The sequence below is a fragment of the Phyllobates terribilis genome, unplaced genomic scaffold (genome assembly GCF_046119375.1).
Source record: "Phyllobates terribilis strain yellow unplaced genomic scaffold, ASM4611937v1 Scaffold_4__5_contigs__length_816908805, whole genome shotgun sequence".
NCBI classification, from domain to species: domain Eukaryota; kingdom Metazoa; phylum Chordata; class Amphibia; order Anura; family Dendrobatidae; genus Phyllobates; species Phyllobates terribilis.
The window spans coordinates 730312274-730328117 of NW_027362764.1; the positions used below are offsets into that span (position 1 = coordinate 730312274).

A 15844-nucleotide genomic window follows, 5' to 3' on the forward strand; every position below is an offset into this window, starting at 1 on the left:
TAGTTTTCTGTTACTTGGAATGCAAGCGCAAGTATGCAGCCAGTCACCCACCCACAGGCTGCAATACTAAACTGCCAGATTTATGGGCAGCTGCTTGCACTTGAAATGTGGCCTTTTAGGCTCATGGAGGCGGAAGCTTTTCACAACCTCTTGCCTCGTGTCCATACTCGGTCCCCGGCCGTCACTATTTCTCCCGGTGTTGTCTCCACCTTCTACAAGCGCGGGTCCCTGAACATTACTGCTGGTACTTTACTTTGGGAATTTGCTTTCCTCCTACCTGCCTGGAATATTTCCAGTAAACTATGATACAACGCCATGGTATTAGCACTGCCCCCAGTAACAGTAACGAAGCCATCCCCAATTTCCTTCTCAGGAATTTTATTTGGTAGACTGAGTGGCTGCCCAAATACATTAGTTTCTCACAAAGGAGCTGAAGATAGAGTGGAAGTAGGTGCAAGATTCTCCAGCCTGTTAGATATTAGAGGGTGAACGGCAGCACATTGGATCAGTGGTTAGCACTGTCCTCTGGCCATCCACGCGAAACGGACGGTAAGACAGCTGTGCAGGTAGTACCGTCTATAGTGCATGAAACTAGCTCCTGTCCTTCCTCCTCCTCCTCTTCCTCATTGTCACCCAATCCACATTGGGATGAGATGAGGCTGGGCTGTGTGTAATCACCCTGTATGGCTCCTTGCTCCGTCTCATTGTGCTCTGCCTTCAATGCATCCTCTTTGATTGTCAGCAGAGAGCGTTCCAGAAGACAGAGAAGCAGGATGGTGATGCTAATTATGGCATCATCGCCACTCACCATCTTGGTGGAGTCCTCAAAGTTTTGGAGGATGGTACTTATTTCTGACATCCATGTCCACTCCTGAGGTCTTATGTGTGGAGTCTGAATTGAATACCGACGGCCTTGCTGATGTTGGTTCTCAACAACTGCCCTCTTCTGCTCACAAATCCTTCCCAACATCTGCAGTGTAGAGTTCCAATGCTTGGGGACATCACACACCAGTCTGTGACCCGGTAGCTGCAAACGCTGCTGAAAGGGCGGCGGAAGCTGTAGCTGACTTTCTAAAATGGGCACACAGGTGGCGTACTTTAACAAGCAGATCTGGCATCTTTGGGTAGGATTTGAGAAACCGCTGAACCACGAGGTTAAGCATATGGGCCAGGCATTGTACGTGTGTGAGCTCGCCTCGCCTCTGAGCTGCCACCAGTTTCCGGCCATTGTCACACACGATCATGCCTGGTTGTAGGTTCAGCAGTGTGAGCCACAGATCAGCCTGCTCTTTCAGAGCTGTCCACAACTCTTCAGCATTGTGCGGTTTGTCACCTAAGCATATTAGCTTCAGCACAGCCTGTTGCCGCTTGGCCGAGGCAGTGCTGCAGTGCTTCCAGCTTGTGACTGATGTGGTCATTTCGGATATGGAGGCTGAAGAGGAGGAGGAGGCTGAGGAGGATGAGGTGCAGGAGCTGTAGACCATGGGGGCAACCCTGATTGATCTAGGGCCCGCAATCCTTGGCATCAGGAAGATGTGTTCCGTCCCAAGGTCTGACTGGGTGCCAGCTTCCACTATGTTAACCCAGTGTGCCGTCAGCGACATATACCGTCCCTGCTCACAAGCACATGTCCGTGGTTAGGTGCACTTTCCAGGTAACTATGTTGTTGAGGGCACGGCTAATGTTTTGGGACACGTACTTGTGTAATGCGGGGACGGCACACTGGGAAAAATAGTGGTGGCTGGGGAAAGAGTGCCGAGGTATAGCTGCCACCATCAAGTTGTGAAATGCTTCCATATCCATGAGCCTAAAAGGCAACATTTCGAGAGCAAGCAGTCGTGAAATGTGAGAATTTAGTAGTGAGGCCTGTGGGGCATTGGCTGCATATTTGCACTTGCGTTCCAAGAACTGGGGTATGGACAACTGAACGCTGCGCTGGGACAAGGACATGGACATGCTTCCTCATGCTGCTACTTGAGAGTGCGCAATGACAGGTGCAGGGCAGGAGGCATCTTTGCATGCACCATGGACAGGCGATTGGCTTGCATGCACAACAGCGGAAGAAGCAATGGTGACACCTGCAGACACTGTTCCTGGACCCTGCGGTTTGGCCCACAAAGTCGGGTGCTTTGCTGCCATGTGCCTGATCATGCGGTGGTGGTCAGGCTGGTTATTTTGCCACCCCTGCTGATGCTGGCCTGGTGGGTGGCCTGGTGGGTGGTGCAAATGGCCTTTTTGGGGTTATTGGCAGAATTTTTAAAATACAACCAGACTCGGGTAGACCTAACAGTTGTTCTGGCAACTTCCTTCGTGTTGTTGTTATGGGGAATAGTTGCCAGCCTTCTGTCTGCAGCCACCACACTGCTTCTTCCTGCCTGTTGGGGTGCTCTGCCTCCCTCCCCCTGTGTGTTGCTGTTCTCGCTCTGCATGTCCTCCAGCCAGGTTGGGTCAGTTACTATATCATCCACCACCTCGTCTTCCACTTCCGCATCCTGGCCTTCCTCCTGACTTTCTGGCATTTGTGTCTCATCATCGTCCACCTCTTGTGACACTTTCCAACCATCGCCTTCGTGTGACCGTGGCAGCTCAAATATTTGGGCATCGCTACACGCGATCTCCTCTTCCCCCGCTTCAAGTGGACCGGTCGAGAGGCCCGAATCTACAAATGGAAAAGTGAACAGCTCTTCAGAGTGTCCAAGTGTGGGATCAGTTGTCTCCAGGCACTCGGCATGGTGGGAGGAAGGAGGATCAGGGTGAGGAATATGCGGTCCAGACTCACGGCTACTGAGACTTGACCGTGTCGAAGACAGGGTGGTGGTGGTGGCTAAGTGACTGGAAGCATTATCCGCTATCCAACCAACAACCTTTTGACACTGCTCTGGGTTCAATAGTGGTGTCCTGCGGTCCCCTAGGAATTGGGACAGGAATATCGGGTGAGAAGATGTGAGTGTTTGTTGTGGCACAATTTCAGCTTGCCCACGGCCTTGTCCTCGGCCTCTGCATGCACCATCACTTCCAGTTCCCCATCCCTTGCCACGTGCCTTGCCCATTTTAAAGGCACAGTATCTTCCACGCTCACTACAAATGACTGAGTTTGGAGTGAACTTATATGTGTTCCGTGTGATGGAGAAAGCAGAGTTTTAAATACCTTGCCTGTAGGTAAGTAGTTTGAACAGCAAACTGGTGTGAATTGCTTCACTGACACACTAAGGAAACTTTTAATGGAGGCCAGAAATGGCAGTATTTTCTGACAACGTATATGTGATCCGTTTGACGGAGAAAACAGAGTTATAAATGCCTGGCCTGTAGGTAACTAGTTTGAACAGCAAACTGGTGTGAATTGCTTCACTGACACACTAAGGAAACTTTTAATGGAGGCCAGAAATGGCAGTATTTTCTGACAACGTATATGTGATCCGTTTGACGGAGAAAACAGAGTTTTAAATGCCTGGCCTGTAGGTAACTAGTTTGAACAGCAAACTGGTGTGAATTGCTTCACTGACACACTGAAGGAAAATTTTAATGGAGGCCAGAAATGGCAGTATTTTCTGACAACGTTAAATACATGGCCTGTAGACAACTAGTTTGAACAGCAAACCGGTGTCAAAAATGTCGCTGACACAGTGAAAAAAATTGGAATGAAGGCCAAAAATGGCAGTATTTTCTGAAAACTTAGTTTTAAATAGCTGGATTTCTAACGCTGTAATATGGAAAGGACCTGGCTGTATTCTGCAGTGCCAACAAGCCAATGGCGCAGAAAAACGGTGTTCTCTGAATTGCTTTTTAATGCAAATATTGAGGATTAAGATCCAAAAAAAAGTATTCCTGGCCACTGAGACCTGAGCCTTTGTATAGAAATATCTAACAGCAGCAGAAGGCAGAATTGGAATGGAGCCTCTTGTGCTATATTCTCTGCAGTCTGATATATACCCTGCCTGCCTTCCAATATACACTGCCTGCCTGATATCTCTGCAGATGGATTATTTAGTCCTCAAAAGGACTGTTTGTTAAGATGGATATGTATAATGTACGGTTTTTCTCCCTACACTACCTAATACACAAGCAAATCTCTCGCTGACGCAGCAGCACCTCTCTCTACTCTGACTGATTCTGGAGTGACTGTGACGAGCATCAGACTTGGGCCAGGTCTGATATAGACCTGATGACACTGTGCAGCCATCGAATCAAAGTAATGCCACAACCACCATGGCTGCGGCATTACAATGAGTGGCAGGCAATCCCTGTATGTTGATTGACACTCTAAAGAGCGCCAAACATGCAGGGAGGGGACCCAAGCTCCCGCCGAGCAACCCTGGAAATACTCGGCGATCGCCGAGCATCTCGAGCAGTGAGATGATCGGGCGAGCACCAAGCAGTAGCTAGCATGCTCGCTCATCATAATAGTCATGAATAAGACAGTGTGAGCTAGCTGAGAGACCCATAGGTTCAGGGATCAATATTGGTTCACAATATGACCATGGATGGCATCATTGAGACAAGAAGGGGGTCTTGTAAGTTTGAAAAGAGATAATGGTGTCTGGGAGGTAAAGGCTGAGAACACGTAAGCTGAGAAACATATCAGTGTATTTATAGTTAGTATAGGTAACCTAGATTCTTAATGGAAGGTCTGTACTGGAATTGCACAAACCGTGCAACTGTGAGTCAAAAATAGTAGACCTGGGATTCAATTGGTTCAATGTAATATTTGCCAGTGGATTCTCTTGCCAGCTTTGCTAGACACCTGACATTCAGATGACTGATTTATCAGGCAGCCTACATATACTAGCACAATAAATATGTATTGGTGTGTGTTCTAAGGACATTGAACTCCCATTGTAAACATATGAGAAGTGGTCATTAATCAGTTAATATTGGGTTCAATAGATAACAGTATGCAGCAAGCTTTCTCTGATGGTACCTGAAGGTATCCTGTATGTTTTATTTTAATGTATATCATGTGTTTGTATGAGGCTCATACATACAATTATGTTGTTGTTTAGTTTTATGAAGGGCTCTGTACTATGATGCATATTCAGATTGTGACAAAGTCACTGATAAAGTGGTAGAGGGGAGATATGTTTCCCTGAAGCTATGGGTGTCAGTGAATTGAAACCGTTAAGTTTCCTCCAGCATGTTTTGCGCAAGGAGGGGTTAAGTCTTCATTTCCAAAGGGCGTGTTTTTATGAGAACAACCATAGAGCGGGTGGAAGGTTGTTCTCCATATCTACTCTGCACTGTGTGGTCTGGGGGAGGTTTAAATACTTCGCCTGCTGAGGCATTCAGAGTTCAATGTCTGGAGAAGTAAGCTCCAGAAGGGAGCTTGTGTTTGAACCATGTGGAGTTGCTGAACTCTCAGCAGGTGAATCCCTGCTACTCCAAAGACTGTGTTCTATGTGTTACCATTTTTGCTTTGTTTTCCTGTTTTGCCCAGCCGGCTGGGTTTATTTTTATGGACTAAAGGTTGGTTTATGCAGCATTACAATAAATCAACCAAAGATTTAAAGAGACGGCGTACCTGTGTCTACCTCCGTGTGCAGCCGAGTGAGCGATCTACCACAAGATGTAACAATGATTATTATGACTCACAATGGACCAACTTTATAACTTGTCAAAGAAAGAGTAATTAAATATTTAACAAGATTTTTAGGCTCTTTAATTGCTTGTAGATTGTTGGTGTTTGGTCCTCAGACTCCCACTGATCACCCAAAAGATGGCAGCGAAGTGACCAGTTTGCGAGGCAGGAACAAACAGCTATTGCCTGAACGCACATACAGAGTGGAGTACGGATTTAACAGAATGTCCTAAGCCCTGATTAATCAAAATCAGGGACTGGAGTATGATTTGTTGTATAAGGAATTCCACCACTCATCATGAAATTGATGAGTTGGGGTCACCACACTCTGTCTGCCTCATTTTGACCCGGCTCTGTGCACTATGTCTGAGCTGGGCAAAAATGGCATACGCTGTGCAAACATTCTGAGACTTCTTTAAGCTTTTCATGCCATGTTTTCTTTCATAAACATTTTGATGAACCGGGGCCATAGGCTATAATTGAATTGCTTGCAGATCAGTGGGAGACCAGGTCCTGAGACCACCACAAATTGGCTGAGAAGTTCCACACAGCTGCCTGAGTGGGTACACAGCAAAGTATATCGATACAATAAAAAGTCATATTCTATTGAATCCATACTCCTCTCTGTGACTGTGTGCTCCTGCTTTCCAGGCTGCACACTTCTATGTTTGGAGATCGGTGGAGGTCTTAGGAGGCAGACACCCACTGATGTGCAGAAAAATAATGTGCATAAAAATATTTAAATAAAATACAGTCAACTGTTTAGTTATTCTTTAAGAGGAGAAAGATAAGTTAACATTACACAAGCTATTGACCGATGTCTTTTTTTGTGCCATGACATCTCAAGTCAAGAAAATCCTTAATAGATCATGTCCTTGGGGTCACTGACCACCTCTGGATGACAAGAAATTTAAATTAAGGGTTTTTTTTTCTTTTGATTTTATATTTTCCATAAATATATTCTATAAATATTCCAGACTCTTGAAGGATAAATATTTAGATTTATTGCCATTAGATTGATTTTTGATAAATAATGCTTTTTGCCAAGGAATCCTCGGAAAAATGCTACTCAGGAAAAGCTTTCAGCTGGGTTATATTTAGAGTATATCACAAGAAACCTGGATGGGATGTTCACCACTCTGTAGTATCTTACAACTTCTCAAGAGTTCATTTGGGAAAACGTCAACCTGTCAAAGGCAATGTATGTCTCTATGTCATACCCTGATGTCTTCACTAGTATGTGACAATGCATGAGCAGCTGTCTGAGAATAAGTTTGATGAAACATTCAGGATTTATTACACAGCTATATTCACAGGTAAATTTTACTTTTATAAACACAAGCAACCAACTAGTTGTCACAGCAGAGATGAGGGAATGTTGAATGCAATGTACAAGAATAACTCAACCGGTATATTAACACTTCCAGCTTCTTCTCATCCATAAACTATTGTAGTGGCTTGGTGAATATTTATCCATTGGGACCGAAACAAGCTCATACATTCATCATGGTCTTTTTACAGCCACCAGAATCTCTGAGTGGCAATTTCAAAGCAATTTCAGCATTTATTTATCTTACTAACTATAAACCCTCCCTATATACCTTGTAATTCTTATCAAAATAATTTTAGTCATAATGATAATCCCGCTGATTTGACCACCATTTAGTTATTAAGATAGTTGTGTCTAGACCAATATTATAAGACTAAAGGACTAATGGAAAGGACTGACATCAACATAAGGCAATATTGAACAAATCCCAGAAACCATTAAGCTTGAATCATCATGGAAATATTATTTAGGCTGGTCAAAATGAAGCTAGAATGAGAGAGCAAGTAGTATCAATTACGGTCACTACACAATGTCTGGAGCTTTGTCACTTCCGGTGCACCTCCGAACCTTCAATCAGCTGATTGGTCAAGGGGCTGGGAGTTGGAACCCCACCAATCTGATATTGATGAGGGTACAGGAAAGAGCTTTCAGTACTATTCACAAATGAATCAGGAATTGAGGTCCAATGATCTTATATTGATGACCTATCCTTATTTTATGTAAAAGGGGCCAAAATACACACCATAGGGTGAAATCCAACAGGATTATACATCCTATACAATACACATTACATTTGTTATATTTCAGACCAGAGGAAGAGAAAAAAGACCAAAATGTGTTGTCCTATTATAATCATAATAAAGATTGTGAACTTCATCTTCAGTCCCAGGAGCGCATCTGTAGACAGAGATTCTCCCTTTTTTGTACATCGGCACTACCCTTGTTAAACACTAAATAAAAGTTTTAAAGTAGTTTTCTGAGATGTGAAGACATTTTAATAGCTTTTACGTGCCATGCTTATTGATTCACAAGGGTTATTCATGCAAGGATCTGTGTTTACAGAACCTTAAAAATCATCATTACGAGGGTTGCAGTGTTAAGACGACCCTTGATTATATTGAAGCCGAATCGGAGATCGGCTAATCGTCAGTTTTGCACCTTCTTTAACCTTTGACAACAGCTCTCATTGCCCTGGAGAACCTGCATCTTGATACACATTACTTTAGTAGCAGTTGGAGGGTCAGTTTTTATAAAATGTCAAGGGATATATTCAGACCTGACATATTAGTTCTATAACTGTTGTCATAACAATAATTATCGTCGTAATCTCAAACTACTGCTGAGACACATACAACATGTAAGAAATCAGATCTCATTAATTCACTACAGGAACTGGGCAAACGACTGCTATTAGAATTCATCATAGTCTTTATTATGAATTACACATCTCTCCGTACTTACTTACTTTTCCAAATTTTTCATTAATTACTCGAGTTTCCCATGAGAGACATTCGATATATCATGACTGTCAGAGGCCACAGTTTCAAGAAGGCTACATTGGACAGACTTGGCACAAGCTAGTCCATATGACAGATTCCAGAGGAACCTTGACCTTCACTCATTAATCCCTATACAGGGATTTGGTAATACATTAGGGTCCCCTGGATTGCTTCCACAGAAAAGCTGCTGTCCAGAAAAGCAAACCAGAGGCAGGAAGAGTCACCAAGCAGGGTCGAGGCCAAGAGGTCACATCAGGAACAGAATCGTAAAACAAGAGGATGGTCAAAAAAGACGCAGAGGTCAAAGAACAGGAATAATCAGAACAAACAAACAAGATGACAGCACAGCAGTATAAACCAGGAGAGAAAAGTTATTGACTGGCAGTGGGAGTCAGAGCTTCAGGGGTTTAAACAGCTGACTGTCCTGCCTAGGGCTCTCAGGAAAGATTGATGACATCTAGACTAAAGTTAATTCCATAGATCCCTTATAAAGCAACACCAAAAGTCTAAGGGAAAAAATAGGACTGGCGCTGTCACACGTCGCAAGCAAAAAAGGCAGTGGAAACAGAGGTGGCACGAATCACTACAGATGTTACATAGCACAACCCACAAAAGGATGCAAGTCATATCACAGTCACTGTGTTATTATATTTATACCTTTTCTCTCTGTAGTAACATATAGCATAAACATCTACAGAGAGAGTATCAAAAGATATATATTTTTTTCAAGTTGGACATTTCATGCCACTTATCCTAGAATATCTCAGTATAGGTCCACTAAAAATATATTTTTTTATATGTTTGTATTCGAAGAAGCTTTTAAGAAAAATTCCCAAATGTGTTTTCAAGATATGAAAAATATAAAATATCAGGAACAATGCTTAATTACAAAAAAAAAACACAATTGCTTACCCGCTAATTCCCAGCGCTGCTGCTTAGGTTGTCCATGCTTGTCTCTCACTTTTCCTATAGTAATGATGGACCAACCATGTGCATGTGACCCCTGCAGTCAATCATTGGCCTCAACACTCTCATGTTGCCAATATCATCATTGCAGTACAAACAATGGCAAGCACCACCAGTGTGCCAGCACTGGCAAATAGCAAAGGAGTATGACTTTTTACTATTTTTTTCTACCTGCTTTTTTTCATTTATTTCTAACTATAAAAACCTTTTCGAACTTCATTTTTTCAGACTGTTGACTATTTCCGACCATTTCTTTGCTTGCTCTGAACAAACTTTACATTTCACTATGAGCACAGACAGATCCTCTCCTATCTACACCCAAAATCCCCAAGCACTTTGGCTGTCAGAGTTGTAGCCAGGATATAAATAGATGTACTAACTGCGCACAAAGTTACGAAATGCACATTTTAAAAACTTTTTATTGATTGCATTAGAATAGCAAAGTGCATTGCTTACCTTGATAAATGATGTGAAATCCCTGTTTGTTCTGAGAATAATCGCTATGGAAATACAAGCTGGTCTCATGGGTTGTGCTGAACAGTGCAGCAGGGACCTGAGGACCACTTAACCTGCCAATTACAGAGCCAGTTTCTGCAGGTCCGCTCCGTACCTCCAGGTAGTCGTGTATTGTTTCAGTGGAGAAATTGACAAATTGTAGATGCACACCTGATAAGATAAATCACGTACATTACATTACCTAACGATACATTTAATTAAAGCAGCAGATGTAAAGCGCACTTCCAGCTGTTTATTGCACTGCTGCTGTTTTCATGGACTGTGTCCTTTTCTGATCGGTGCAAACACTTTTTGCCTGGCAGAAAAAGCTGAAGTTCTATTGTTCAGATTGCAAGAAAATATGAAGAATTCACTTTTTATATAGGGAAAAATATACATTTCTATATTAAATATTGGCATTGTGTAGATTTATAGAGACTATATGATAACCTACCATCATCCACCATTTAAATCCTGCACAAAAGCTTAGAAAATTATAAACTAAGGCTTTAGGTACACACCTTAAAAAGAACGTTTCACTAATGGAGTCCTATGCAGTAATTTTGGTCATAAACGCAATATAAACATGACACGCATACTTTTTTAACAGGGACTTATTCCCCAGAAAAAGAAACTATATGAGTAAAGTACTGAACCATCAAATAATTTTTATTGAATCAAAAAATTAGAAAGACAATAAAACAAAATACAGTGCTTCACAAAAATGAGCGGCAAGCAGAATAGTTCTATATGCACAAAAAATATTTTATCAAAAACCCTCATACCCAAAAGGATGTAAAAGAAAGAGACATGCTCTAATTGGTTGTTAAATAATACAACAATTGTGTAGCCAGCAATAGCCTATAGTATAAAGACAACCCTAGTTTACAGCTCAATCATTAGATATATAGACAAAAAATCACATGTTATGTACACATGAAAGACCGTGAAAACATTGTATATCACCTGTGAACTACAGGAACAACTAAAAATGAACAGCCTAGTATAAATAAGTAGATAACAAGGCTACACATAGTTTTCCATGTGGTTGTTTAAATGCGTGTGAATAAATGCAAAATGGATATCAGAGGGGTTAATACCTTAATAAAGTGCTCTGTGCAGCCGCCCGCCCGTCGTCCCCCATTTAAACAACCACATGGAAAACTATGTGTAGGCTTGTTATCTATTTCTTTATACTAGACTGTTCGTGTTTACTTGTTCCTGTAGTTCACAGGTGATATACAATGCTTTTACGGTCTTTCATGTGTACATAACATGTGATTTTTTGTCTATATAACTAATATGTTTTGTGCTTACAGAACTATTCTTCTGCCCGCTCATTTTTGTGAAGCACTGTATTGTATTTTATTGTCTTTTTAATTTTTTGATTCAATAAAAATTATTTTACGGTTCAGTAATTTACTCGTATCGTTTCTTTTTCTGGGGAATAAGTCCCTGTTGAAAAATTATGCGTGCCATGTTTAGGAACAGACCTGTATGAAAAATTGTGTGATCTACGGATGTATCTTTATATATACGTTCGTATGTGATAACTGGTAGATCAGTGGGGGATCCAACCACTTGGACCACCACTAATATCCAGAAAGAAGGTCCTAAGTGCACCTTATGAGTGGGGCAGCGATTGATTATGTGCACTATCACTCTATTCACTTTTATATAAGGCTCCCAAAGGTAGGCTATGGTATCTGGGAAAAATAGATTAGCAGAAAAGTATTTAAAGAGAATCAGACATTAGAATTGTATACCTCAAACTGATGGCATGTATGTAAGGGCGCTCTAATGCTGAGAAAATCCTTACCTTTCTCGTAAAAATCCAATTAGCTGTTTTAGAGAAATCCAAAGTTGAAATTGTATGCTAATGAGCTGCAAGTGCAGTGGGCGGGACCTGCACTTACAGCTCTTCTGACTCATTCCCTATTTCCTGCCTGCAACCTGACTTCTATCAGTAACAAACATAGTAGCACACTGTAAAGCTAAATATGCAACATGAAACGTATGAAATTTGAATAGCATTACTGCTCTAGAAAATAGAAATAAATGAGAAATCTTAGCGCATAAATTGGCCAATTCATGTGTACCTGGTAGCCACGTTAAGGTGTTTCTCGTCACACCAGGAACCTGCCTGTGGGAACTCCTCTCTAAGAGACATAAGCCTGCTTGTGTGTGGGAATGCAAGATCCTGCTGCAATTTAAACTGCCTGTGGCCTAGAGGCGGAGGGCTCGCTCAAGCCTTAAGGCCCCATCACACTAAGTGAGATTGCTAGCGAGATCGCTGCTGATTCACAAGTCCTGTGACGCAAAAGCCACCTCAGTAGCGATCTCGCTATGTGAGACACGTAGCAGCAACCAGGCCCCTGCTGTGAGATCACTGGTCGTGTCGGAATGGCCTGGACCTTTTTTTGATCGTTGAAGTCCCGCTGGGTAGCATGCATTGGTGCGTTTAACACCTTACCAACGACCAACGACACATAGGCATGCATTTGCGTTGCATCGTTATACAGGTAGCTAAGGGTCGCCGTATCATTGCTGCGTCGCTGGGAAGATCTAACTGTTTGACATCTCACCAGCGACCACATAGCGACGCAGCAACGATCCCTGCCAGGTCGTATTGTTGTCAGGATCGCTGTAGCATCGCTTAGTGTGACGGTACCTTTATACACAGAAACAGAAAAACTGACCATCACTTTTAAAACAAGAAATAGGTGCTTACTAGGAGCAGCTACCTCCATATATAACTAACAAACAAAGTAGCACACTGTAACGCTAAGTAGGCGAACATGAAATGTATGAAATTTGAATAGCATTACTGCTCTAGAAAATAGAAATAAATGAGAAAGCACATAAATTGGGCCATTAGAACACTGTAATGCTAAGTATGCGAACATGAAATACTTTCTTTGGTAGTTATATACGGAGATAGCTGCTCCTAGTTAGCACCTGTACACACCAATTTCTTGTTTTGGAAGTGCAGGTCAGTTTTTTCTGTTTCTATGTATAAACCTTGACTGAGCATTCTGCCTATAGGCCACATGTGGTTTTAATTGCAACAGGATCTTTCATTCCCACACACAAGCAGGCTTATGTCTCTTAGAGAGGAGTTCACATAGGCAGGTTCCTGGTACACATGAATTGGCCAATTTATGCGCTAAGATTTCCCATTTATTTTTATTTTCTACAGCAGTAATGCTATTTAAATTTCATATATTTCATGTTTGCATACTTAGCGTTACAGTGTGCTACTTTGTTTGTTAGTTATATATGGAAGTAGCTGCTCCTAGTAAGCACCTATACACAGCTATTTCTTGTTTTGGAAGTGCCGGTCAGTTTTTTCTGACTTCTATCAGTGACTGACAGGTGACTCATGTTTTAGTGACCTGTCAGTCAAAGACAGGAGGCAGGCAGCAGGTGAGTAATAGAGAGAGAGGTTGGAGGGAAGCTAGTGAAACACCCGCCAACTGTACTTGCAGCTCATTAGCATACAGTTTCAACTATGGATTTTTCTAAACGCCCCAAAACAGATTTGTACAAGAAAGGTAAAGATTTACTCAGTATTAAACCACCTTTGTATACTTGACGTGAATTTAGTGTATAAAATCCTGATAACAGGTTCTCTTCAGAGAACCAGTCAAGGGGGCTCTTTGAGCCCATTTTGATAAAAGTACAATACAAATATTTATTTTTCGTTTTTCTTGTTTGCCAAAAGTTCCCAGTTTCAGCTCTTATTTTATTCACGCTGCTTCTCTGAGTATTCAAAAACAAAATTATCCGCCAAATGGTTCCAGAGTTTTGGAAATTTCTAATAAGTGCATCCAGTATGCTAATTTGTATGGTATTTACAAAGGGATTTTCTAATATCGCATATATGGGCGTGTTTCGGCTGCTATAGATAACTATCCTGTGAGCAATGCCCAATTTGGAAAATCATTATAATTAGCATATTGGACTCACTTATTAAAAACTTCATTATTGCTCTTAGTGACTGATTTGGAAAGGGTATCACATACTTAGGTGTCAAACTTAGTCAAACAAGTGAAGACCTAGTGAGCCTAATTGAGTGGACCCTTGGAAGTTTGGATTTGTCAGCTTCGGCCAAACTTGAGTCAAAAGTTGGCTTCTGGTACCAGAACAGCTGTATAGAGGAGCAGTGGGAAATGTAGTCCATGGGAAGCAAGAGGTCGGTACACAGGAACTACAGCATAATTTTGAGGAGGAGCAGCAGATGAGGAAGATAGAGGCTAGAGTTCAATAATCTCACTAGGAAGGAAGTGCAAGGCTAGGTTTAAATAGGGTGTACAATCATGAAATCACAGGATGAAGACAATCAGGAAATCACAGGGTGAAGCCAATCAGAAACAACAGCTACTGGTAGCTGAACTAGCAGGGAGCTGTCCAGAGGGCTGAATAGATCAGAGGAAAGAGCTGCAGCCAGTCGCCCCGGAGTCCTTGCAATCAGATTGGAGACCAGGTCACCATTTTGAACTCTTGTCAAATCATTGCCGGACATTTTTTGCTGTGTGACAGTACACTATCCTGCTTATAGAGACTAATGCCATTATAGAAAAATACTGCTGTCATGAAGTAATGTACTGTGTCTGTGCATCTTTAGGCACATGGTATGTCTCAGAGTAATATCCACATAAATGCCAAGACCCATGTGAATATTATTCCATACTGAATCTTGGTGCCTTCTCTACCTGAGGAAAGTAATATACATGCAAGCAGCCATCCACGTGATATATAAAACATGTAAATCATGTCACCATCTTGCATTGCTCAATATTTCTGTTATGCTCGCATGACCTTTTTAGGCACTTCTAATGATGGACACTGGCTAGATATCAGGATGGGTAGTCTGAATGGTCTGCAGCTATAATGCACCATATGCTGCAAGCTGTGATACACTGTATACATTGAGGTCATTTTGTCACAGCATTAACTTTTCAAAAGATTGGTCAGCAATAGCTCTGCTCTGGGATTGGACCAGATAGACTCGATTTCACTTCCCCTTCTTAGGCACCCATGACCAATTGTCTGTCATTAGACCTCTTTTGGTAGTGCGGGGTTTCTACTCACTTGGGTGCGACAGGAGGCAAACAGGAAGCATGTTCCTTTAAATGTCCATGTCGGTTTATTACTTCATAAACCAGGCAAAAGAAAAAAGGAATACAAACAGTCTTTAGTTCAGGCAAAAAACAAAATAAAGAGTCCTTAAGGCAACGTCTTTGGTTAGCCAGTCCTGTGGGCACACAGGTAGGATAGCATCCTGTTCACCGGCTCAGTCGGGACATTACAACACACAGGAGGCCTTCTCCCTCCAAACACACTGATCATGTGTCAAACAACTACCTCCCTTTTATATCTTAACCACACCCAGAGGTGAGTTATGTGGGTAGCAAGACCCGTCCATCTCTCCAAATACCTGTAGCCCGGCCCCAGGTGCACCAAGCAGTCATCTTAGTGCTTACGTGCACTAGAGGAATATTCCGGGTTACATCACAGAGGACAGCCATCTCTGTGATACATACCTCCCATCAACTATGTGTCCGTTAGCCACCTTATAGTAGGTATACCTCTTTTGATAGGTATGTCCCTGCATACCAGGAACACCGCACAAGACTTGCTATTCTGCTCTGACTCACTGTTCCTGCTTCCTACACATCATCTTCCAGAACTGTCGGATGAGATAATCTCTGTTATTTACTTCACCTGTCAATGTTTTTAAGAGTATGGCTGATCAGGATATATTGGTTAATTGTCTGAAATAGAGAAATATTCAACATCTTTGCAAAGACAGAAAAGCAGATTTCTACTTACCAAAACCTATAGGCAGTTTGATTGTCCATGTGCAATCCAAACTACTTGGGTAATTTCCTGGAAATCCAGGGCTGAGTATCACCCCACTGAAGTCAATCATCGCTCCACCACACTGAGCTGAAGAGATTAATAGTTAGATTGACAATT

The 15844-nt window shown here is 42.1% G+C and overlaps 1 protein-coding gene across 7 annotated transcripts in view; it reads right to left on the reverse strand.

Moving 5' to 3' along the window:
• Positions 1-15844, reverse strand: part of CSMD3 (CUB and Sushi multiple domains 3) — a 2085767-nt gene that overhangs the window by 355619 nt on the left and 1714304 nt on the right. For all 7 annotated transcript variants that reach the window (XM_073679791.1, XM_073679790.1, XM_073679789.1 and 4 more), the window contains 2 exons: positions 15698-15814; positions 9824-10033 (listed from right to left, as the gene is read on the reverse strand). In XM_073679791.1, the coding sequence (XP_073535892.1) occupies positions 9824-10033; positions 15698-15814 (327 nt within the window). The remainder of the gene's footprint in view (positions 1-9823; positions 10034-15697; positions 15815-15844) is intronic.